This window comes from Engraulis encrasicolus, chromosome 21 (genome assembly GCF_034702125.1).
Source record: "Engraulis encrasicolus isolate BLACKSEA-1 chromosome 21, IST_EnEncr_1.0, whole genome shotgun sequence".
Classification (NCBI taxonomy): domain Eukaryota; kingdom Metazoa; phylum Chordata; class Actinopteri; order Clupeiformes; family Engraulidae; genus Engraulis; species Engraulis encrasicolus.
In genome coordinates, this window is record NC_085877.1 from 30,703,957 (window position 1) to 30,729,130 (window position 25,174).

At 44.7% G+C, this 25,174-nt stretch overlaps 2 protein-coding genes across 2 annotated transcripts in view; one reads left to right on the forward strand and one right to left on the reverse strand.

Annotated features, from left to right (window-relative positions):
* Positions 1 to 7,111, forward strand: part of asgr1a (asialoglycoprotein receptor 1a) — a 21,619-nt gene extending 14,508 nt beyond the window's left edge. Inside the window, exons 7-10 of the mRNA XM_063186571.1 lie at positions 404 to 487; positions 884 to 1,035; positions 3,636 to 3,748; positions 4,180 to 7,111. Of these exons, the coding sequence (XP_063042641.1) occupies positions 404 to 487; positions 884 to 1,035; positions 3,636 to 3,748; positions 4,180 to 4,351 (521 nt within the window). The 3' untranslated portion in view covers positions 4,352 to 7,111. The remainder of the gene's footprint in view (positions 1 to 403; positions 488 to 883; positions 1,036 to 3,635; positions 3,749 to 4,179) is intronic.
* Positions 7,112 to 9,292: 2,181 nt separating this feature from the next.
* On the reverse strand, positions 9,293 to 10,465 carry LOC134437816 (BTB/POZ domain-containing protein KCTD21-like). Its single transcript, XM_063187358.1, has one exon. It carries the CDS (start codon positions 10,171 to 10,173, stop codon positions 9,355 to 9,357), a length of 819 nt encoding a protein of 272 aa, XP_063043428.1. The 5' UTR covers positions 10,174 to 10,465; the 3' UTR covers positions 9,293 to 9,354.
* Positions 10,466 to 25,174: the final 14,709 nt, after the last annotated feature.

Sequence of the window (25,174 nt, forward strand, 5' to 3'; positions counted from 1 at the left end):
CATTTTCTTAGTTATATTTGGGGGGCAATCATAGAAATTACATTTTCAATACAATTAGGTTGTAGGACTTTAATTGGAGGACTTTAATAGTGGCCCTTCAAATAAAAAAGGTTCCTCACCGCTGCTATAAATTCAAACACACATTGTGTGTGTGTGTGTGTGTGTGTGTGCATGTGTGTGTCTGTGTGTGTGTGTGTGTGTGTGTGTGTGTGTGTGTGTGTGTGTGTGTGTGTGTGTGTGTGTGTGTGTGTGTGTGTGTGTGTGTGTGTGTGTGTGTGTGTGTGTGTGCGTGCCCATGTGTGTGTGTGTGTGTGTGTGTGTGTGTGTGTGTGTGTGTGTGTGTGTGTGTGTGTGTGTGTGTGTGTGTGTGTGTGTGTGTGTGTGTGTGTGTGTGATTCTGTAGTGGCTGATTCAGCTAAGCCACTGCCGGCACTGGAGAGCCAGCTGTCTGAGCTCAGGTGTAGTTTCAAGAAAGTCATGCAAAATGGTAAGACTTCCAATCAATCACACATTCATACTGTATACATACCATGTCATGTCCTACACACACTCTGTCTCTCTTGTGTCTGTGTCTGTGTGTGTGTGTGTGTGTGTGTGTGTGTGTGTGTGTGTGTGTGTGTGTATTCGTGTGTGTGTGTGCATGCATCTATTTCTGTTTGTGTATGTGTGTATGTGTGTATGTGTGTATGTGTGTATGTGTGTGTGTGTTTGTGCGTGCTTGTGTGCATGCATCTATCGGTGTGTGTGTGTGCGTGCGTGTGTACATGCGTGCGTGCGTGTGCGCGTGTGTGTGCGTATGTGTGCGTGCGTGCGTACGTATGTGCGTGTGCGCATGCATCTATCGGTTATTTGTGTGTGTGTGCGCATGTGTGTGTATGTGTAGACACCAGCACGGGATGCTGTCCGCTGGGTTGGCTGGCGTTCGGGTCCAACTGCTACTTCTTCTCCTCCACTGGGCTGTCCTGGCATAACGCCCGCACCACCTGTGTCACCCACGGTGCCATGCTGCTCGTACTCAAGAGCGCTGAGGAGAAGGTACCGTATATTACCAGGGCTCTAAATGTACTTTTTTCATCACCAGCCAAAATGGCGAGTAGATGCTAATCTTACTAGCCCAAACACACACTCACCAATGGGTCTAGTGGCTAGTAATGTGCGATTTTCTACTAGCCAAACTGAAATTTCTACAGCATTTCTACAGCCGGTTGGCTGGTGTTAATTTAGAGTCCTGTATATTACTGTATATCACTGGGTACTATTATTTAGCCAGGCCATGCCCTCCTAGTGGCGAAACACTTCGAGTTTCTCCTAGTCAGGCCAAGAGCAATGCAAGTATCTTTTCTGATCTCCGGAAAAATCTGGGAACTCCACACACTTTGTCGGAACCCAGTCAACCATTGGCAAACCTAGGGAGGTGGGTCAATCATGCCGTCTGGGAAACGTTAACTGTTATGCTCTTGGTCAGACTAAGTCTCGAAGAGATTTGAAAGTCAATGATAATCAGGCTAACTATTATTATTATTATTAAGTTATAACATATATAATATGGTGAGGGATACCACCGAAAGTTATTTTTTTGAAAAAAGATGTGCACACTCCTTTGGATTTTTTTCTTCTTTAAGTTCTGTTTTTCTTTTTATTCATTCATTGGCATGATGACGTTTCGACCCTGCGGTTAGACCCAGTGGTCCTCCTGACCGCAAGGTCATCATGCCAATGAATGAATAAAATGGAAAAAAGAACGAAGAGACGAAAAAAAATAGGAAAAAGTCCAAAGGAAAGTGCTAACCTTTTTTAAAAAAAAAAAAAACTTTTTTGTTCAGCACCAATAGAGATTGTCCTCAAGCACAGCTACAAGTGATACCACCTAAAGTATCCACAGAGACAAGTGGTGTAGAGAAAATACAGGGAAACAGAGGAAGGAAAATGACCCGGTCACATCATTACTGTCTTGGCATTACGCCCAAACCACTTGTTGCCCACGCTGCCATGTTTCCCGCAAGAGCGCAGCACAGAAGATGCGCTTATAGGGATGATTACAATACCCCATTAACAATACCAATGCCATAACTATTACAACTGTTATGTGATATTAGGGTGGTGGATCAATGCGAAAGTATGATCGGGGTGCACAGTGGCGCGCACAGACATTTTGGGTGGCAGGTGCTGAAGGGGGGATTGGGGACATGTGGCTGCCTTACTAGGATATAAAGGCTTTATATTATATCATGGTGTTATTATCACATGCTTTTGATTGTGAAGCATTTGTAAATTAACATGTCAACATGGAGCACAGTACATTGTGCCGTAGGACAAAGGGCAGGTGCTTCAGCACCACCTCGTCCCTATCTGTGCACAACTATGTGGGTGCAATTACCAGGGTGACATTTCTCAACCAAAAAAAAAAACAGAAGGGAGAATGCTCCAATTCGTTACAGTAAAAAAACATATCATAAACTACAGATCTGTTGTATCACATTAACTTTCCAATTCATTTCAGTTGATCTCTAAACTTGGTAGAGGAGAGAAGTAACAATTTGGTACCCTTTAAAATTTACATAACTCATTTTATTTCAAAATGTAAGGGGAACAAAACAACAGCATCAAACAAATCAACACTACAGTCTCCACCCCACAGTTGGATACCCTTAAGCCTTTTTTACTTTTACATGCTTGCCCTTTTTGTTTGATGGATTCGTACTGACATCGAGTATTTTGGTTTAGAGTTAATTTAAGTTAATAGGTTAAACATGTCCTGTATGCAAACGCAAATCACAGCTAGGACAGTAGAGGGCGACGTTTCATTTCAGCAGCACCCTCGTAAATTACCTTTGTTTACATCCCATAAGATCATAAGACCAAGCGGGTTCAATGGGCAATGAGTGGTTCAACTGGTGGAATATTTAGATAGTACAACATTCATTTCTCACCTCCATTTGCACAATCCAAGATACACTATATCACCAAAAGTATTCGCTAACCTGCCTTGACCTTCACATATGAACTCAACTGCCATCCCATTCCTAACCCATACGGGTTCAATATGATATCGCTCCACCTTTTGCGGCTGCTTCAACTCACCAGGGAATGGTTTTCACCAGTTTGAGGAGCATGTTTATTATGGGAATTTTGATTTTGACCTTTCTTCCAAAAGCGCATTGGTAAGGTCACACACTGATTGTTGGTCGAGAAGGCCTTGCTCTCAGTCTCAGCTCTAATTCATCCCAAAGGTGTTCTATCGGGTCTGATAGTATTGTAGTAGCAAATAATAAGCAAACACGTCAGTGAAATGGGAACTCACATTTTTGATGGAACTGTTGAACACTAACCCTTTTCATGTACACATGTAGCATACACCATTCAATACAGCAGGCTTCATTTATTTTACATCATTTATTGACAGTGATCGCCAAAATGGATTCATTAGTTACAATCCAGGCCACATTTTCCAAATGACCAATTCAACCAGGCAATCATTCAACCAGCCAATCACCCGGCTGAATTGGAAAGGAATTTGGAAAATATGGCCTGGATTGTAAGTAATGAATCCATTTTGCCCATCACTGTTTATTGACTATGTATAAAACAAGTTCTCTCTCTCCCTCTGTCTCTCTCTCTCTCTGTTTTCTTGCCAGCGCTTCGTTCTCAGTCACACCATGCCCCTGTTCTTCTGGCTGGGTCTTACCGATGAGGAGTTCAATGGACACTGGAAATGGGTTGATGGCACCCCGTACACTGTCATCAGAAGGTGTGTGTGTGTGTGTGTGTGTGTGTGTGTGTGTGTGTGTGTGTGTGTGTGTGTGTGTGTGTGTGTGTGTGTGTGTGTGTGTGTGTGTGTGTGTGTGTGTGTGTGTGTGTGTGTGTGTGTGTGTGTGTGTGTGTGTGTGTGTGTGTGTGTGTGTGTCTATGAGAGAGACAGAGAGACTGACTGTGTGTGTTTGTGTGTGTGTGTGTGTGTGTGTGTGTGTGTGTGTGTGTGTGTGTGTGTGTGTGTGTGTGTGTGTGTGTGTGTGTGTGTGTGTGTGTGTGTGTGTGTGTGTGTGTGTGCACGTGTGAGTGAGAGAGAGACATTCATGACATTCCTAATAAGCAGCTTGTGTGTGTGTGTGTGTGTGTGTGTGTGTGTGTGTGTGTGTGTGTGTGTGTGTGTGTGTGTGTGTATTTGTATATGTTCCTCAGTGATTGGAAACCTAATCAGCCAGATGACTGGCATCTGCACGGTTTGGGCGGGGGTGAGGACTGCGCCCATTTCCACGCGGATGGTCGTTATAACGACGATCACTGTACCCGCGTCAACCGCTACGTCTGCAAAGCTCCAATCAGTGCCGCCTTGAAACCTATTTTTGACTAAAGAGGTCCAAAAAAACAAATCTCTATTTGAGGGGTGTACTGCGTGGTGCACTGTGCTAATATATACACAGTAGTACACAGCTAATATATACACTAAAAATATACATAAAAAAGAAACAGTGTTAATTCAACACTTGGAGAGTTGATTTACATCTTCGAAAGCATCTTTTGAACAAATGCCCCCTTCACCTCTTCATAAGGGCCAGGATAGGGATACTGGAGATTTCATGCAAGGGGCAGATTGCCAAGGGGGCTCTCATTAATATTATATTGTTTGACTCAACTGTGGCCGCAACATGAAAATTTGGAACATCGCTCCTCGCAACCGTGCCAATATTGCACCATACGCACGCGTCTGCGCACCTTGTGTCAGACATTCGACCGCGCACAAAATGTACACCAAATACGCATGCTAACGCGCAGGCGTATCCCGTAGCAAGCATATCTCGAACCTGAGCCTGCACATCCCCCCTTCACCATTAGAGGCCCCTTTGAGAATCACTCTTCTGGAGTGTATTTGGTCCCAGAGTAAACTCTAAGTGTGGAATTAACACTGCATTTTTTACTATGTGCCTCCTTGTACAAGGAAATTGCACAAGTTTGAATCCGGCCTGGGTCATGTCATTCCCCTACCCTGCCCCAGCTCTCTTTCTCTCTCTTGCACCCTGCATTGCTACACTGTCCTATCTATACAGTATACCACTGGTCTCCAACTATTTTCTCCCAATGGCCAGATTATGTTGGGCAAATGAGGCTGAGGGCCAAACAAATCGTACCGTATGGCCACAGATAGCACACGTGTAATGTTTTCATTTGTTCCAAACTCATGGCAAGCCAAATGCTTGCCATGCCCGGGCCGGATCTTGCCCAAGGTCCGCCACGTTGAGACCACTGCAGTATACCGAAAAAAATGGGCCGACAATCTTTCTGAGTAACCTTTTACACACCCAGATATAGTATTTAGGGTAGAATTCACACTGAAAATGTTACACTGACCAAAGAGTCAAATTAACACTATTTTTGAGTGGGGACAAATATTATCTCAACAACAGAGTTACTTTCAACTGTTCAAGAGGTATATCAAGACTGGGTATTTTTTTTAATTTTATTTTTTTTGTTCTGAAGAGTCTGAAAAGTACATCAAAAAATAGCTGGATGCCAAAGGTACATTCATGACCAGGCATCAATATATGAACAAGTGTATATATATATATATGAATATATGCACTTTTTTGCATTGCACCATGATGCGTAAGGCCCAGAAGCCTAGACCTGTCAGTGAAGCAAGCTGTTCTCGATGGTGGCACTATGTGACACAAAGGGAGGTGTCTGATGTGTTGTTGGCATCATGGTGCAATGCAAAGGAGGAAACTTGGGCATCATACATTGATCCCTGGTCAAAGTGGCATGTGCTAGGGACGCCTTGGATCAATGGGCAAGTTTGCCAGTTCTGGCCCAAGGTCATTTCCCGATGCTTCCTCATGTCCTATACCTTTCAACTGTCCTGTCTCATTAAAGTTGCTCTGTGTAATATATTTAGTAGTTGATTTCCAGAATTCATGCTGCCCATTCACTAATGTTACCTTTTCCATGAGTACTTACCACCACCATCAAATTCTAAGTATTTATTATGACTGGGAAAATTGCACTTTTCATAGATGAAAAGGGGGATCTTCTCCATGGTCCACCATTTTGAATTTCCACAGAAATAGGCATTTTAGCTGAAATACTTCCTGTACTTTGGACATACTAGTAAATATTAGTTCAATATTTAGTAAATATTCATGAAAAGTAACTTGGCAGTAGACAGCATAATTTCACGGAACAGTGTAGATGCAATACCTATTCTGGCCACCATCTTACACAGTGCATCTGTAATAAAGATGTTTAAGTCAAAAAAGCACTGTTTTAAGAGACCTTTGATTATAGTGTATTTACTCTTTTGCTACATTGTAATGTAAGTACAACTATAGAATATCTTATTACATTACTAACAACATGTATTTTTGTGTATCTACATAGGCCTACCCAAGGGTGCCTTGAGCCTCTAATCAGTCCTTTGCCTCCCTGGAAGAATTCATCACTTTGGCAAAGTATCATGAAACCCCGGCATAGTACATTATGGTCATTATTGACATTGTGGTATGCAGATACAAAAATATATGATAATAGTAGTAATAACTTGTGCTATAGTTGTACTTGCGTGTTATTACACTGGTTGTTCCCAGTGTACCTAATGAGTAAGTACACTGTAATTAAAGGTCCCTTAAAATGAAGTGTTACCCTTTTAAAAGTGCAGAGACTGGTGTGAGGCAATGCAGGTCTTTTACTTGGAGTTTCACTGCTTTCATTGACATGACTTTGCTGCGTTAATAACTATTAACCAGAGGTGTTAAAAGTAGTCAAAACTGATCAGTACAACACCATGGCATTACATAGTTGTTACACCAGTTACTCCATTGTGTCTAAGGTACATAGATTATGTTGTTGTTGAAAAAAAAAACCCACTTAAAACAAGAACCTACCGCAAATTGGATCCAACCAGCGCAGTCAGGTGGTCTTAAGACAAGTGCACAGGTCTAATGGTTACTCAGTGTTGGAAGGAAACAATGTTTCTTTTTAAAAATTTTACTTCTGACTATTAACCACCTTTTTGGAATTTGTCCACTCACCATCTTTTTGTTTTGATGATGATTCTGAGTGTTTGTGTATGTATGTGTTTTACTTCATGTTATTATAAATTCATGATGAACTGAATTCACTGATTGACTGGTGCTTGGCTTATTTATAATGCAGTCGTACACACATGGACACTGATCACCCACGCACAGGCATGATGTCCAAGCACACATAATGACAAACACTCACACACACACACATGCAGGGAACCATGCATTGATAGCTTTACAGACTTTACAGAGAGGAGGGGTAGCCTATAAGAATAACAAAATATTGTACCGCGCATCAGACCACTGCATTTCGACATATGTACCCAGAGGAGCATCTTGTCACCAGGTTAGACAGGTACCTCACATTTTTAAGTGGGCCTAGAGTAGTGGTGATTTATTTAAAATGCGTATTCCTTTGACTTTTTGATTTGGCGCCACAACTGTCCCAAGAATCACCTCTGTGTGTGCCTTCACATTAATCAAGATAGGGGGGAAATAACTACAAAAGACAGAAGCTAAGCTAACACTTTTTCTGAATCTCAAACGCTGCACTTGTGCACTTCAGTGTTCAGTTTCAGTGAGTATGGCGTATTAATTACGCACTGAAACATAGTGTCCGAGGTGCACAAGTGCAACATCTGAGACACGGCATTTGTTTTCCATGTTGTTATGTATTAATGAAAGTGTCTTTTTTAAGGGATTAAGTAAAAAAAAAAAACACCTACATATGACTGATGTAGGCCTATTGCCTGTTTTGTGTGCGTCATGTACAGCTAAATGCCTCCCAGAGTCTGTCCCTCTGATGAGGCTGATGCATAGTCACGCGGTGCCGATTGCGGGGTAAAGCATAGACGTACTGTCAGCGGGGGGTATTGCCTCATAGTCGACCTACATGCGAATGCGTGCGAAAGGGCGTGGTGTTTTTTTTCCCGCCGAAAATTCAAGAGTGGGGCAAGGGGGGAGGGAGGAGGAGATTTTAATGACGTCAATTCACCTCCGTGACAACAGGGGGCGAACTAACTCATTCAGTTGAGCCCAGTCCCTAGAATGAATCACAAAGCTAATCAGCTGGCTATGTAAAACGTAATATTCCACTAGTAGCCTACTTCTAAAAGTTGGGGCATAATTAGATGGTACAACATCAGTTTATTTTTGGTCAAGTACTACATGAGATTAAATGCAAGACAAACGCCATTTTAAAAGACAATAGACAGCATGAATGGCCATTCACACCTGGGGCCTAGTAGTAGCTAGCCAGCTAAATCAGTCATTACAAACTCAAAGCTAGTTGACTAGCCACCTGAAACGTAATTCTACCACTAACAAAGAGGCTTCTTGCTATTAATTTAAAAAGTTGTGGCGTAATTAGACATGAATGATAGCATACAAGATTCTCTCTTTATTCATGTTTTACAGTTCAGGTGGTTAAAATGCCAAACAAAAGCCGTTTTAAATACAATACATCTAATGTCCATATTAACAGCTAGCTTAGCAACTGTCAGCCAAACCCATTCAAACTCTACAGGACATTAGCGAACCCTGTTTTAGAAGCTAGCTAGCCACACTACTTGTACTATATACTGTATCAACAAAGAGGCTTCTTGCTATTAATTTAAAAAGTTGTGGCGTAATTAGACATGGATGATAGCATACAAGAGTCTCTCTTTATTCATGTTTTACAGTTGAGGTGGTTAAATGAAACAAAAGCCATTTTTAAATACAATAGATAGCCTATCTAATTAACAGCTAGCTTAGCAACTGTCAGCCAAACCCATTCAAACTCTACAGGACATTAGCGAACCCTTTTTTAATGAGCTAGCTGCCACACTACAAAAGAACAAAGAGGCTTCTTTGCTACTACCACACTACAAACATATCATTTCCATGATGGCCTTTTATGGATATTTCTAATTGATTTTTTGGAAGTTGTACTACTGAAATAAAAAACAGTTTCTCTTCTCCCTGTCAAGTAAACTCCAGTGATTTCCTGCCAAGTCATCTGCATCGTGTTTTTCGTTTTCCTTCAAACCTCCGCGGTAGGGTAGAAGAATAGAACACAACTGACCTATCAGGGCTGAGTTCCCCCCGGACTGCCGTAAGCGCATTGACCAATCACCGTCTTCAAGCATAGCTCAGCTCACGGACATTTCAGCCTGGGAGAAACATGCGTGTACTGCAGCCAGGGGTCGTTTTGTCGCTGCACAGGGGGGCGCTGTGGCTCATTCTCTGTGCAGAACCCCCGCGAACGCGCGACTCTAAACCCCCCTTAAGGATGTGCAGGGCAGGGCGCATAGACTTCCACAACTATTGAACCATTGATGGTTTTTGGGACGGCTCAATAGCGCACAAACCGCAATACACTACAGTTCAGGATATCAGACGGATCCGGGAACACGGAGTCTACTCGGAATCCTTCGCAGAGAGCAACTCGGAGCAGTTCTTCCATGAAGGCGGGTGCATCACGCAACCCTGCGCCGCACTCTGTCTTCAGCTCCCGGAACCCTTGCTTCTCGTGCTGGTCTCGCGGTAGTTCGTCGGGACAAGGGACCCACTCCAAGCGCAGACAGTTCTGCCTGGTGTTGTCCGGTTGTGGAGCAACAGGGCCATCTCTTGAAGAGTAGGAGAAGCGCACGCACATCAGCTCCACGACAGCGCGCGATGTGCAGAAAACATTTGCCACGTACATGCGCACAGCGCATGACCTCAGTTCATAATTTTCAGGTGCACGCTTTAAGTTGAAGTGCAGAACGCGCATGGCACTTTCTATAGTAACATTCAACATAGCAGCGCGACAACTCACTGCTGTACCACTGCCGGTCTCGTGGCGACGAATCTCATCCAGCAACGGGCGAATCTGGAAGAAATCCGCCTCGCGCTTCAGCAGCGCCAACTCCTTGAAGCCTTCAGGTAGATCCAGCGTGTTTGAGCGCAGGTAATTCAGGATGTACCGGAACACTTTCCCGTCCCGATCAATAAAGTAGTTCCCGCGCCGGTCTCTGAGTAACGGTATCTGCCCCGTGAACATTGCGCCAAGCATGGAGTCACGGCAACGCGTGAGTGTGTCCAGCGTAGTCGTGTACACCTCACCCCCAACATTGATCGATACAGGATCCCGGGGTGAATTCCCGTTGCTTTCTGACGGTGTGTTTAGCATGGCTTTCACTTGGGCAAACTTCAGCAGTAGGCTACTTGTCCTGGGCCAGTCTGCTGCTGTGTTCGTCCTGTAGGCTAGACCCTATCTTTAGTCAGATGTAGCCTATAGTCTGATTACACCACAGACGACATGTGTAGAATAGCTCCGAAACTTTGTGTCTCTAAAAGAATTATCTTCACAGTTGTCAGCTGAGTCCTCGGTTGCGTAACGACGGCTCTGTCCGTTCACACTTACTTTGGTTCTCGGCCGGCATACTAATCAGCCTGTGTCCAGTTGACTGGGATGTCCAAGGCTCGAGCGATCACTGAGACTTACAAAAAACACATTGTTGTTGGCGGAGTGGGTCGTGACTGTCTGTGTCTGTCAGCGTACCCTCGCTGTCACTGTCTGGCTTCTTTTCCTTATCCTTTTTAATCTCTTATTTTAACGTGGACGATATTGGGTGTCAGTGTGTCAACGATAACGGAAGCACGTCTCACTGCAAACTTCACGTCTCGCCCCTGTCTGTGCGTGGCGTGCGTGTCAAAGTTGGGTTGCAAGAACTTTGCACCTATACAGTGACATAACAAGCCAAGCTCAAACAGTAGCACAATGGCCTACAGGTACTAAAAAATACCATCTGAAATGAACATATGAACAACCCCAAGCAAACCGTGTAGGCTATGCCACCCCCCCCCCACACACACACACACACACACAATCAAACCATCAAACCAAATAGTATCACCATTGATGGAAATAAGCGTACTTTACAATTTTCAAGATGAAAAAAAGCATTCAGGGCTCTTAATTCATTTTATCATGGGCATAATGTTAGGTGTGGATGGTGGGGACATGTCCTTACCACTTTTGAGATAACCCATGTCCCCACCACTTTTTTCCACACATATAATGTAAAAACATCATAGGCTACCCAGACAATTTGCCAATGAAATGTCCCCACACCATTTTCCAAGCCAAACCTACTGAACCGTAGCATTGTAAAAATATGAATATATTAAATTGAATCCCTCACTCTAACTAACATACAGAATGGTTTTCCTGGCTTTCACATAAAAAAGGTCATGTTAAGTATTGAATTTTCGTCTGTTTCTGTGTCATCACCATGACACCAAGGGGAGGCAGGGATCCAAATTCCTTTCGTCGAAAGACAATGCGGCCCCACACACAGACACTACTTCACAGGGTCTGTCTTACTGGCAAACATAGACAAGACTCTGCCTGTGTCTCTCTCTCTCATACACACTCTTTATCTCTCTCTCTCACTCTCTCTCCCCCCCCCCTCTCTCTCTGTCCAACCCTCTCTCCTAACCTGACTCTCGGCAGATAAATGTAGGCTATGTAGTTTCACATTGCTCCAGTGGAGCGCTTTGTGGAGCTGAACAAAATACAGTAACACAGTGACAGTGCATCTGGCGAGAGCAAGGCCAGATTAAATTGGCCTTGGGCCCCTGGGATACAGACTGATGTATGTAGGCCCCTGCGGAAGGCACATTTTGTATTTTATAGTAATATTATAATAACTTTTGTACATTACAACATTATAATGTAAAATTAAATAGTTTCAAGCCAGACATGAAGGAAAATGTGTCCACCAAATGTGGAGAGGAGTATTAATACAATTTAAACCCCAACAGTTTTCAAAACTGCATCACATTTTTGCATTTGGCCAATTGGGGGCTCCCATTTCGGACCTGTGTATTACAGTAAGCCCACCCTGGGCGAAAGTCATGATGCAATTCTCCCTCTGAATTGCTTACTTACTTAGTCCTTTACATTCCTTGTCTGTCTTGGGCCATTTTTTCAAACTTTTTCCACGTCAGTTCCCCTTCGATACATCCAGCTCTGTGCTCCTTCTCCAGTGGCTCTTGGGTCTCCCTCTGCTTCTCTTGCCTTGTGGGTTCCATGTTGATGCCTGTTTAGTTATGGCCATGTTTTTTTTTTCCTCAGGGTATGTCCAATACAGCTCCACTTCTTCCTCATCAGTTGTATCTCTCCCTCAGATGACACAAAACTCAGAACACATGAAATAAATATCCCTTGGAATTTGGAAATATGTGCTATTTTATTTTGCAAAACGTATTAAAAAGACACAGTGTTTCATCCATTCTGAAGCTCCTTAAGTAGTATACAGTACACCACATCACATGTCATCACTGAAAAATACTATTTCTGTCAGAACCATTTCAGTCAAGAAACACAAGAGAAGAATATAAATGAAATTTCTTTTATTGAAATTATGAATTACATTTGGCGGTATAGCTCTGCTCGGAGGAACCCCCCTATTTCCATGAGCAGCATGCTGCAGTTTAGGGAATTCTCACCCCAGCAGAACAGGGCGAGAGATAACCACCCATGAACAGAGCCAAGCGACGTGACAGAGAACGTGTCACATCATACACTACAAGGTGAAGCAGGCGGCAAGCTTCATCAGTGATGTGGAATGTACAGTATTTGTAGTACTATGTGTGACTGTGAAGTTTACAATGTGATGCTCTCTCTCTCGATATAGCAAAAGTGACACATCACAATTTTTTAACACATTGAATACCGACAACGTAATAATACGTTTTTCACGCCCATGCGTTGTATACCAACAACGTAAAAATAAGTTTTCGTGTTTTTCGGCATATTTCGAATCTTCCCCCTTCAGTGCATGATATATGTGATTTTGGGAGGTCTGTGATGAATACAAATGACAAAACTGGCAGTCAAAAGCTCGAGTCATGATTTGGACATTTTAATTTTAACATAAAATCTCGATTCCGATTTTTTTGTCACGATCTTCCATCGAAAAAAGAAATACTACAAAAAAAACAAAAACAGGCATTTTATACACTTGCTTTTTGTAATTAGCAATTCATTAAATGTAAACACATTGATGACACTTTCATTAAGCGCACAATTGGAATACAATAATCTAAAAAACCAAAGTGAAGACAAATACAGTCAGTACTGTAAGTAGACATCACTCTGACAGTGACAGTGAACATCCTCACTGCAGGACGATCTATACGATTTCTCCACTTTGCCAGATTCGAGGCGATCTTCTACTCGATTTCATGATTGATGATTTAATACTGTGATATCGCCCACCCACAATGGGCTGATATGGTTGTAATATGATTGACAAATAGTTAATAAATGTGTGGTTAACCCCTTAAGACGCGGCTTTATGACTTTGTTGTTACCAGTATGGTAATGACCAAGTTGTGGTGCATTACTAAAGGGCCTGTGTAGTGTCATAATATTGTAGTGCTATGGTAGTTACATTTAAATGACTATTACAGCGTGCCACTGGAGGTATGGCGCACATTAAGGGGCTACATATCTCTCTCTCTCTCTCTCTCTCTCTCTCTCTCTCTCTCTCTCTCTCTCTCTCTCTCTCTCTCTCTCTCTCTCTCTCTCTCTCTGTCTGGAATATTGGACATGTATCAAACATTTGGGCCATGAATGGTTCAATAAAGGGATTTTTTTAAAAGTTAAAGTCTGTGACAACACAGTCTCTCTCTCTGTCAGTTTTTTCTTCAGGGTGGTATTCTCTGTATGTATCGCATCGTAATATTATTTGAAATCCCCAATCTTCTGAACCGTTCACCAAACTGCAACAAAACCACACACACACACACACACACACACACACACACACACACACACACACACACACACACACACACACACACACACACACACACACACACACACACACAAAACAGGCATTTCACATGTCATGTTGACCGGTGCTGTTGGTGAAATTTGCTAGATAGCAGAACAACGTCAACACCTACCTGTTCAATGATGAGATGTTCAATTTCAGAATGGGATAGCTCTCGCTTTGACAGCAGGGTCCCAGTCAGTCCGATCACTTGACCTGTACATACCAAAACCATGAGTAGCTGTGAGTGACCAACCAGTGACACACACACACACACACACACACACACACACACACACACACACACACACACACACACACACACACACACACACACACACACACATTATGTCTGTCTGTCTGTCTGTCTGTCTGTCTGTCTGTCTGTCTGTCTGTCTCTCTCTAAACACTTTTCATTTGAAACATAACTTTACATACCATATTCAGATTTGTATCAACTGCTGGCATTCCGTGATGAAAAACTGTCTCACATCGAGCATTTTTTCATTACTGTGTAGATTTTGAGACAGGCATGCCACTGGCACCGCTCAAACGAAGTCATCCTACCTTGTTGTGCCTCTTTAACAGGTTAAAGAAAAAGTTTCTTTGAGGAACCTTCACATTTTCACACATAGCGCGTTCAGGCCGACTGAGAACCGTGCTGGAGCCCGTTCCCGCACCCAAGCGCGAACTGGCCGTCATGTTCACACCACAGATATTAACGTTCGCGAACCGGAAAGTTGGTTCGCAATGCGAACAGAAAAATACTTGGTTTTTCTCCGCGAACTGTGACGACAACGTGGGCGTCAGCAGGTTCATCCGGGTAACAGAGTCACGTGCAAGAAAAGTTCGGAGCCCGGTATGAACACGGAAGGTTCGCAGGTAAGCAATTTAGTGCCGAACGTAACTGGTGCGGGCACCGACACCGGCTCCGTTCTGGTCGGCCTGAATCCCCGAACAATGCACTTACTTGTTCCACGGATCACCTCACTTGAGCCAGTGCTGGGGGAGGAAGTGGCGTAGGCAGAAGAGGAGGAGTCGCCTTCTCGGCTCCGTTGCTCTGTACCCGCATCTCCATCTGTGGAGTTGGGCCTGACCGGGATGGATTGGCTGGTTGGGTCAAAGGTCATATCATTGCTTCTTGATTGGTTAGTAGGATGGACGAATGATGAACCAACGGGAGTCGTCGTGGAGTGTGATTCTGTGGCAGCTAGTGGTGTTGTTGTTTCCCTGGTTGCCAAGGGTGTTGCTGTGTCTGTAGCTGCGAAGGGTAGTGTTGTTTTCATGGTCACCAAGGGTGTTGTGGTTTCTGTGGCTACCATGGGTGTTGTTGGCAGCTTCGCATGAGTTGAAGAGTATGCTGGTGATGTGTTTGAGCTCGACAATGTGGGAGTTGGGCCTGTTGAAGGCTGTCCAGTTGTATGAGCGGGAGTAGAGAGGAGGTGAGATGTGATGGGTTGACTGACTGGGCTAGAGCTTGTGTCATTGCTTCTTGATTGGTTGGTAGGACTGGTGATGAATGATGAATCAGTAGAACTGTGACCAATGGTGGGATAAGTTTCCTTGTCCACTGTGGGTGTTGTTGTTAGACTTGACGTCATGAATGGAAGGCCCACTGGAGTAGATGAGTTTGCTGAGGTGTTCGAGGTGACACTCGAAGGTGACATGAAATTTACGTCTGTTGAAGATTCTCCATTTGTATGAGTAGAAGTAGAGAGAAAAATAGAGCTGGAATCTGATGGAGAAGGAGAGGAGAAGAGGGAAGTGGTCAGATTTGAATCTGTAGTGGGAGTATGATGGGCTGTCTTGTTGGTAGCAGATGTGACTAAGGTAACAACACTTTCGATTGTTTCTGTTGTTGTTTGAAGAGTATAACCTGCAGAGGTGGCAAGGGAGGTGAAATGGGTGGTGTTGTCACTAATGGAACTGTTTGAGTATGAGTTGGAGGTTGGAGTTGAGATTTGGCCATCAGACATAGTTGTAGAGGACATGACAGGAGGGTGAGGTTGTGGGGTAGCAGTCAGATTTGACACCACAGTGGGTGTGTGATTGAATGTGTTGTTGAGAGCAGTTGTGACTAAATAAGTGACATTTTCAGGCAATGGAGTACTTTCCTGTGTGGAGAATAGACTAGAGTTGGTTGGCTGGCTGGATGCTGGATTTGTGGTTTGGTTTGAGTTGGATATGGCTGTTGGTGTGAGTGCAAGATTTGAAGGTTTAGAGGGGACAACGGTAGTGGCCTTAGCTGTACCAACAGACGTAGTAACGTTGGGTGCAGGGGTGAATATAGGTGTCTGTGTTGAGGTGGGCTCTGTAGTAACAGAGTAGTTGTTTAGACCATGTGTATGTGTGGACATAGTGATGGAGTCAGTAATAACATTTAAAGGAGGAGCATTGGTTGGTGATGTTGAAGGGGCATTCGTGACTTCTTGAAGAGTATCACCTGTGGTGGGGGAAAGGGTAGTGACAGAGCTGTTTGAAGTGGTGACATGGGTGGTGTTGTCACTAATGGAACTGTTTGGGTATAAGTCTGAGGTTTGCATTGAAATCTGACCAACAGACACCGCTGTAGAGGACATGACAGGAGGATCAGGTGTTGGGGTAGTGGTCAGATTTAACACCACAGTGGGTGTGTGATTGAATGTCTTGTTGAGAGCAGTTGTGACTAAAGGAGTGACATTTTCAGGCGATGGAGTAGTGTCTTGTATGGAGAATAGACTAGAGTTAGCTGGCTGGCTGGATGCTGGACTTGTGGTTTGGCTGGAGTTGGACATGGCTGTTGGTGTGAGTGTGACATTAGATGCTTGGATTGGTGAAGGTGTAGATGGGGCAAAGGTAGTGGCCTTAGCTGTAGCAACAGACATAGCGTTGGGTGCAGGGGTGAATATAGTTGTCTGTGTTGAGATGGGGTCTGTACTAGTGGGGCGATTGTTTGGACCATGTGTATGCGTGAACATAGGCAGGGAGTCAGTAGTCGAGTCTAAAGGAGGAGCAGTAGATGTTGCTGAAGGGGCATTTGTTGATTTTTCTAAAGTGTCAACTGTAGACATCACAAGGGTAGTATCAGAGTTGTTTGTAATAGTTGTCTGCGAGGTGTTGTCAATTGAACGGGAGTTCAAATAGGAGTTTGGAGTTGAAATCTGACCAGCAGACACAGCCGTAGAGGACATGACAGCAGGATTAGATTTTGGGGTAGTGGTCAGATTTGGCACAGCAGTGGGTGTGTGATTGAATGTCTTGTTGAGAGCGGCTGTGACTAAAGGAGTGACCTTTTGAGGCGATGGAGTCGTGTCTTGTGTGGAGAATAGACTAGAGTTAGCTGGCTGGCTGGATGTTGGACTTGTGGTTTGGTTGGAGTTGGACATGGCTGTTGGTGTGAGTGTGACATTTGATGCTTGGATTGGTGAAGGTGTAGATGGGGCAAAGGTAGTGGCCATGACTGTGGCAGCAGATGTAACGTTGGGTGCAGGAGTGAATATAGGTGTTTGCGTCGGTATCGACTCTGTGCTTGTAGAGTGATTGTTTGGACCATTTGCATTCGTAGACATAGGCATGGGGTCAGCAGTCATGTGTAAAGGAGGAGCAGTGGATGTTGTTGATTTTGAAGGAGCATTTGTGGTTGCTTGAAGAGTATCACCTGTAGAGGTGGAAAGAGTAACATAGCTGTTTGAAGTGGTGACATGGGAGGTGTTGTCACTAATGGAACTGTTTGAGTTAAGGTTTAAATTTGGAGTTGAAATCTGGCCAACAGACACAGCTGTAGAGGACATGATATCAGGATTAGATGTCGGGGTAGTGGTCAGATTTGACACCGCAGTGGGTGTGTGATTGAAGGTCTTGTTGAGAGCATTTGTGACTGAAGGGGTGACATTTTCAGGCGATGGAGTAGCTTCTTGTGTGGAGAATAAACTAGAGTTTGCTGGCTGGCTGGATGATGGAGTTGTGGTTTGGCTGGAGTTGGATATGGCTGTTGGTGTGAGTGTGAGATTTGATGCTTGGATTGGTGAAGGTGTAGACGGGGCAAAGGTAGTGGCCATGACTGTGGCAGCAGATGTAACGTTTGGTGCAGGGGTGAATATAGGTGTCTGTGTTGAGATGGGCTCTGTACCAGTGGAGTAGTTGTTTGCACCATGTGTATGTGTATGTGTGGACGTAGGCAGGGAGTCAGTAGTAACACTTAAAGAAGGAGCTTTGGTTTGTGATGTTGAAGGGGCATTTGTGGTTGCTTGAAGAGTATTATCTGTAGAGGTAGAAAGGGTAGGGCCAGAGCTGTTTGAAGTGGTGACATGGGAGGTGTTGTCACTAATGGAACTGTTTGAGTATAAGTTGGAGTTTGGAGTTGAAATCTGACCAACAGACACCGCTGTAGAGGACATGACAGGAGGGTGAGGTGTTGGGGTAGTGGTCAGATTTGGCACCACAGTGGGTGTGTGATTGAATGTCTTGTTGAGAGCATTTGTGACTAAAGGAGTGACATTTTCAGGCGATGGGGTCGTATCTTGTGTGGAGAATAGACTAGAGTTAGCTGGCTGGCTGGATGCTGGACTTGTGGTTTGGCTGGAGTTGGACATGGCTGTTGGTGTGAGTGTGAGATTTGATGCTTGGATTGGTGAAGGTGTAGATGGGGCAAAGGTAGTGGCCTTAGCTGTAGGAACAGACGTAGTAACGTTGAGTGCAGGAGTGAATATAGGTGTCTGTGTTGAGATGCGTTCTGTACTAGTGGAGTAGTTGTTAGGATCATGTGTATGTGTGGACATAGGCATGGAGTCAGTAGTCGAGTCTAAAGGAGGAGCAGTAGATGTTGCTGAAGGGGCATTTGTTAATTGCCTAAAAGTGTCAACTGTAGACATCACAAGGGTAGTATCAGAGTTGTTTGTAATTGTGGTCTGTGAGGTGTTGTCATTGGAACTGGAGTTCAAATTGGAGTTTGGAGTTGAAATCTGACCAGCAGACACAGCCGTAGAGGACATGACAGCAGGATTAGATTTTGGGGTAGTGGTCAGATTTGGCACCACAGCGGGTGTGTGATTGAATGTCTTGTTGAGAGTGGCTGTGACTAAAGGAGTGACATTTTCAGGCGATGGAGTCGTTTTTTGTGTGTATGCGAGAGTAGAGTTGGCTGGATGGCTGGGCGCTGGACTTGTGGGTTGGTTGGAGTTGGACGTGGCTGTTGCCGTGAGTGTGATATTAGATGCTGTTGATGGGACAGCGGTAAGGGCCTTAACTGTGGCAACAGACGTAAAGTTGGGTGCAGGGGTGAATATAGGTATTTGTGTTGGTATGGGCTCTGTAGTTCTCAAGTGGTTGTTTGGAGGTCCATGTGTATGTGTGGACATAGTCATGGAGTCAGTTGTAAAGTCTACAGGTGGACCTTTGAGTGTTGATGTTGAAGGGGCATTTGTGGTTGCTTGAAGAGTATTACCTGTAGAGGTGGAAAGGGTAGTAACAGAACTGTTTGGATTAGTGACATGGGAGGTGTTGTCACTAATGGAACTGTTTGAGTATAAGTTTGAGGTTGGAGTTGAAATCTGACCAACAGTCACCGCTGTAGAGGACATGACAGGAGGGTCAGGTGTTGGGGTAGTGGTCAGATTTAACACCACAGTGGGTGTGTGATTGAATGTCTTGTTGAGAGCAGTTGTGACTAAAGGAGTGATATTTTCAGGCCATGTAGTAATGTCTTGTGTGGAGAATAGACTAGAGTTAGCTGGCTGGCTGGATGTTGGACTTGTGGTTTGGCTGGAGTTGGACATGGCTGTTGGTGTGAGTGTGAGATTAGATGCTTTCCTTGGTGAAGGCGTAGATGGGGCAAAGGTAGTGGAATTAACTGTGGCAGCAGACGTAACGTTGGGTGCAGGGGTGAATATAGTTGTCTGTGTTGAGATGGGTTCTGTACCAGTGGGGCGATTGTTTGGACCATGTGTATGCGTGAACATAGGCAGGGTGTCAGTAGTCGAGTCTAAAGGAGGAGCAGTAGATGTCGCTGAAGGGGCATTTGTTGTTTTTTCAAAAGTGTCAACTGTAGAGATTGCAAGGGTAGTATCAGAGTTGTTTGGAGTAGTGACATGGGAGGTGTTGTTAATGGATCTGGAGTTCAAATTGGAGTTTGGAGATGAAATCTGACCAGCAGACACAGCCGTAGAGGACATGACAGCAGGATCAGATGTTGGGGTAGTGGTCAGATTTGGCACAGCAGTGGGTGTGTGATTGAATGTTTTGTTGAGAGCGGCTGTGACTAAAGGACTGACATTTTCAGGCAATGGATCAGTTTCCTCTATGGAGAATACACTAGAGTTAGTAGACTGGTTGGATGCTGGACTTGTGGTTTGGCTGGAGCTGGACATGGCTGTTGGTGTGAGTGTGATATTAGATGTTTGAACTGGTGAAGGTGTATATGGTGAAATGGTATTGGAATTAACTGTGGCAGTAGATGTAACGTTGGGTGCAGGAGTGAATGTAGGTGTTTGTGTTGGTTTGGACTCTGTGCTTGAAGAGTTATTGTTTGGACCATGTGTATGCGTAGACATAGGCAGGGGGTCAGTAGTCGAGTGTAAAGGAGGAGCAGTGGATGTTGGTGATTTTGAAGGAGCATTTGTGGTTGCATCAAGAGTATTACCTGTAGAGGTGGCAAGGGAAGTAACATAGCTGTTTGAAGTGGTGACATGGGAGGTGTTGTCACTAATGGAACTGTTTGAGTTTAAGTTGAAGGTTGGAGTTGAGATCTGATCAGCAGACACAGCTGTAGAGGACATGATATCAGGATTAGATGTTGGGGTAGTGGTCAGATTTGACACCACAGTGGGTGTGTGATTGAAGATCTCGTTGAGAGCATTTGTGACGAAAGGAGTGACATTTTCAGGCGATGGAGTAGCTTCTTGTTTGGAGAATAGACTAGAGTTGGCTGGATGGCTGGATGCTGGACTTGTGGTTTGGTTGGAGTTGGACATGGCTGTTGGTGTGAGTGTCAGATTAGATGCGTGGATTGGTGAAGGTGTAGACGGGGCAAAGGTAGTGGCCATGACTGTGGCAGCAGATGTAACGTTTGGTGCAGGGGTGAATATAGGTGTCTGTGTTGAGATGGGCTCTGTACCAGTGGAGTAGTTGTTTGCACCATGTGTAGGTATATGTGTGGACGTAGGCATGGAGTCAGTAGTAACGTTTAAAGAAGGAGCTTTGGTTGGTGATGTTGAAGGGGAATTTGTGGTTGCTTGAAAAGTATTACCTGTAGAGGTGGAAAGGGTAGTAACAGAACTGTTTGAATCAGTGGCATGGGAGGTGTTGTCACTAATGGAACTGTTTGAGTATAAGTTTGAGGTTGGAGTTGAAATCTGACCAACAGACACCGCTGTAGAGGACATGACGGGAGGGTAAGGTGTTGGGGTAGTGGTCAGATTTAACACCACAGTGGGTGTGTGATTGAATGTCTTGTTGAGAGCATTTGTGACTAAAGGAGTGACATTTTCAGGCGATGGAGCCGTATCTTGTGTGGAGAATAGACTAGAGTTAGCTGGCTGGCTGGATGCTGGACTTGTGGTTTGGCTGGAGTTGGACATGGCTGTTGGTGTGAGTGTGAGATTCGATGCTTGGATTGGTGAAGGTGTAGATGGGACAACGGTAGTGGCCTTAGCTGTACCAACAGACGTAGTAACGTTGAGTGCAGGGGTGAATATAGGTGTCTGTGTTGAGATAGGTTCTGTACTAGTGGAGTAGTTGTTATGATCATGTGTATGTGTGGACATAGGCATGGAGTCAGTAGTCGAGTCTACAGGTGGACCTTTAAGTGTTGATGATGAAGGGGCATTTGTGGTTGCTTGAAGAGTATCATCTGTGGAGGTGGAAAGGGTAGTAATAGAGCTGTTTGAAGTGGGGGCATGGGAGGTGTTGTCACTAATTGAACCGTTTGAGTTAAGGTTGAAGGTTGGAGTTGAAATCTGACCAACAGTCACCGCTGTCGAGGACATGACAGCAGGATCAGGTGTTGGGGTAGTGGTCAGATTTGACACCACAGTGGGTGTGTGATTGAATGTCTTGTTGGGAGCAGTTGTGACTAAAGGAGTGAAATTTTCAGGCGATGAAGTAGTGTCTTGTATGGAGAATAGACTAGAGTTAGCTGGCTGGGTGGATGCTGGACTTGTGGTTTGGCTGGAGTTGGACATGGGTGTTGGTGTTAGTGTGACGTTAGATGCTTGGATTGGTGAAGGTGTAGATGGGGCAAAGGTAGTGGCCATGACTGTGGCAGCAGATGTAACGTTTGGTGCAAGGGTGAATATAGGTGTCTGTGTTGAGATGGGCTCTGTACCAGTGGAGTAGTTGTTTGCACCATGTGTAGGTGTATGTGTGGACGTAGGCAGGGAGTCAGTAGTAACGTTTAAAGAAGGAGCTTTGGTTTGTGATGTTGAAGGGGCATTTGTGGTTGCTTCAAGAGTATCATCTGTGGAGGTGGAAAGGGTAGTAATAGAGCTGTTTGAAGTGGGGACATGGGAGGTGTTGTCACTAATTGAACCGTTTGAGTTTAGGTTGAAGGTTGGAGTTGAAATCTGACCAACAGTCACCGCTGTCGAGGACATGACAGCAGGATCAGGTGTTGGGGTAGTGGTCAGATTTGACACCACAGTGTGTGTGTGATTGAATGTCTTGTTGGGAGCAGTTGTGACTAAAGGAGTGACATTTTCAGGCGATGGAGTAGTGTCTTGTATGGAGAATAGACTAGAGTTAGCTGGCTGGGTGGATATTGGACTTGTGGTTTGGTTGGAGTTGGACGTGGCTGTTGGTGTGAGTGTGATATTTGAAGGTGTAGATGGGACAACAGTAGTGGCTACTGTACCAGCAGATGTAGTAACGTTGGGTGCAGGGGTGAATATAGTTGTCTGTGTTGAGATGAGCTCTCTACTAGTGGAGTGATTGTTTGGACCATGTGTATGTGTGAGCATAAGCATGGAGTCAGTACTTGAGTCTAAAGGAGGACTAGTAGATGTCACTGAAGGGGCATTTGTTGTTTTTTCAAAAGTGTCACCTGAAGAGATCGCAAGGGTAGTATCAGAGTTGTTTGTAATAGTCGTCTGTAAGGTGTTATCATTGGAACTGGTGTTCAAATTGGAGTTTGGGGTTGAAATCTGACCAGCAGACACAGGTGTAGAGGACTTGACCGCAGGATTGGGTGTTGGGGTAGTCGTCAGATTTGGCACAGCAGTGGGTGTGTGATTGAAGGTCTTGTTGAGAGCGGTTGTGACTAAAGGAGTTACATTTTCTGGAGATGGAGTCGTTTCTTGTGTGTATGCGAGACTGGCTGGATGGCTGGGCGCTGGACTTGTGGGTTGGTTGGAGATGGACGTGGCTGTTGCCATGAGTGTGATATTAGATGGTTTTGATGGGACAACGGTAGGGGCCTTAACTGTGGCAGCAGACGTAAAGTTGGATGCAGGGGTGAATATAGGTATTTGTGTTGGTGTGGGCTCTGTAGTTGTCAAGTGGTTGTTTGGAGGTCCATGTGTATGTGTGGACATAGTCATGGAGTCAGTTGTAAAGTCTACAGGTGGACCTTTGAGTGTTGATGTTGAAGGGGCATTTGTGGTTGCCTCAAGAGTATTACCTGTAGAGGTGGCAAGGGTAGTAACAGAGCGGTTTGAAGTGGTGACATGGGAGCTGTTGTTAATGGAACTGTTTGAGTTAAGGTTGAAGGTTGGAGTTGAAATCTGACCAGCAGACACAGCCGTAGAGGACATGACAGAAGGATCGGGTGTTGGGGTAGTGGTCAGATTTGACACCACAGTGGGTGTGTGATTGAATGTCTTGTTGAGAGCGGTTGTGATTAAAGGAGTGACGTTCTCAGGCGATGGAGTAGTTTCCTGTGTGGAGAATAAACTAGAGTTGGTTGGCTGGTTGGGTGCTGGGCTTGTGGTTTGGTTGGAGTAGGATATGGCTATGGGTGTGAGTGTGATATTTGATACTTGGATGGGTGAAGGTGTAGATGGGGCAAAGGTAGTGGCTTTAGCTGTGGCAGCAGACGTAACGTTGGGTGAAGGTTTGAATATAGGTGTTTGTGATGGTATGGACTCTGTGCTTGTAGAGTGATTATTTGGACCATGTGTATGCGTGGACATAGGCATGGGGTCAGTAGTCGAGTGTAGAGGGGGAGCAGTGGATGTTGTTGATTTTGATGTGGTTGATTTTGAGTTTAAGTTGGAGGTTGGAGTTGAAATCTGACCAGCAGACACCTCTGTAGAGGACATGAGAGCAGGATCTGGTGTTGGGGTAGAGGTCAGATTTGACACAACATTGGGTGTGTGATTGAAGGTCTCGTTGAGAGCATTTGTGACTAAAGGAGTGACATTTTCAGGTGATGAAGTAGTTTCCTGGGTGGATAATAGACTAGAGTTGGCAGACTGGCTGTATGCTGATGTAAGTGACACATTTGAAGCTTGGTTCGCTGAAAGCGTCGAGGTCATTGTTGAGCTTGTAGCATTGGAATTGTAAGTGAATCCGTGTGGTGTATGGGTTACTGTTGCACCAAAGTTTGTTGACTGTTTGGAAGAGGACTGACCTGAAGGTGTCTGTGTAAGATGTGTCCTTTGGTCTTGAGGAAGAGTATACGAGGATGAGGCAAAAGAGGAAAAGACAGGAGAGGTTGGTGTGTTGGGAGTTGAGTTGGGTGCGGGGGTACTTGGCTGTGTGGGTGAGGAAGAAGAGGAGGTGCTGACTATGGGTGAACCAGTAGGATCTGAGAGAACATATGTGGGTGAGACCAATGACACCTCATTGGTTACTAGGGGATTCACAGCTGTTGTGATGGCTAGACTACTCTGAATGTTAGAGTCACCAATGGTGAAACCATCCCCATTGCTGGTGTCAGTAATGGTATCAGTTACAGAGACATCCATTTCCCCTGAGGTAATACCCTTGGTCACTGGGGGATTCGTTGCTGTTGTGACGACTAGGCTACTCTGAGTGCTCTTAGATGCATCACTGTAGGCATAGTTAGTACTGTCATTAGATGTAGAGCCTACCACATCTTTCAAGGTTGTATCATTGTTTAAATTCACACCAGTTGTGATGGCAATGGTACTGTGAGTGCTGGTGAGAATGTCTGCATTGGTGGTATTAGAACTGGTATTAGTTATAGAGCCAACCGTATCTCCTGGGGTTGTACCCTTAGTTGGATTACCAGCTGTCATGGTGGCTAGGCTAGTCTGAGTGATCTTGGAAGTATCAACATTGGTGGTATTACCTCTGGTATTAGTTGTAGATCCTATGTCTTGTAAGGTTGTACTACTGGTTGAAATCCCACCTGCTGTGATGGCAAGGGTACTCTCAGTGCTATTGAGAACATCACCATTGCTGATATTTGTG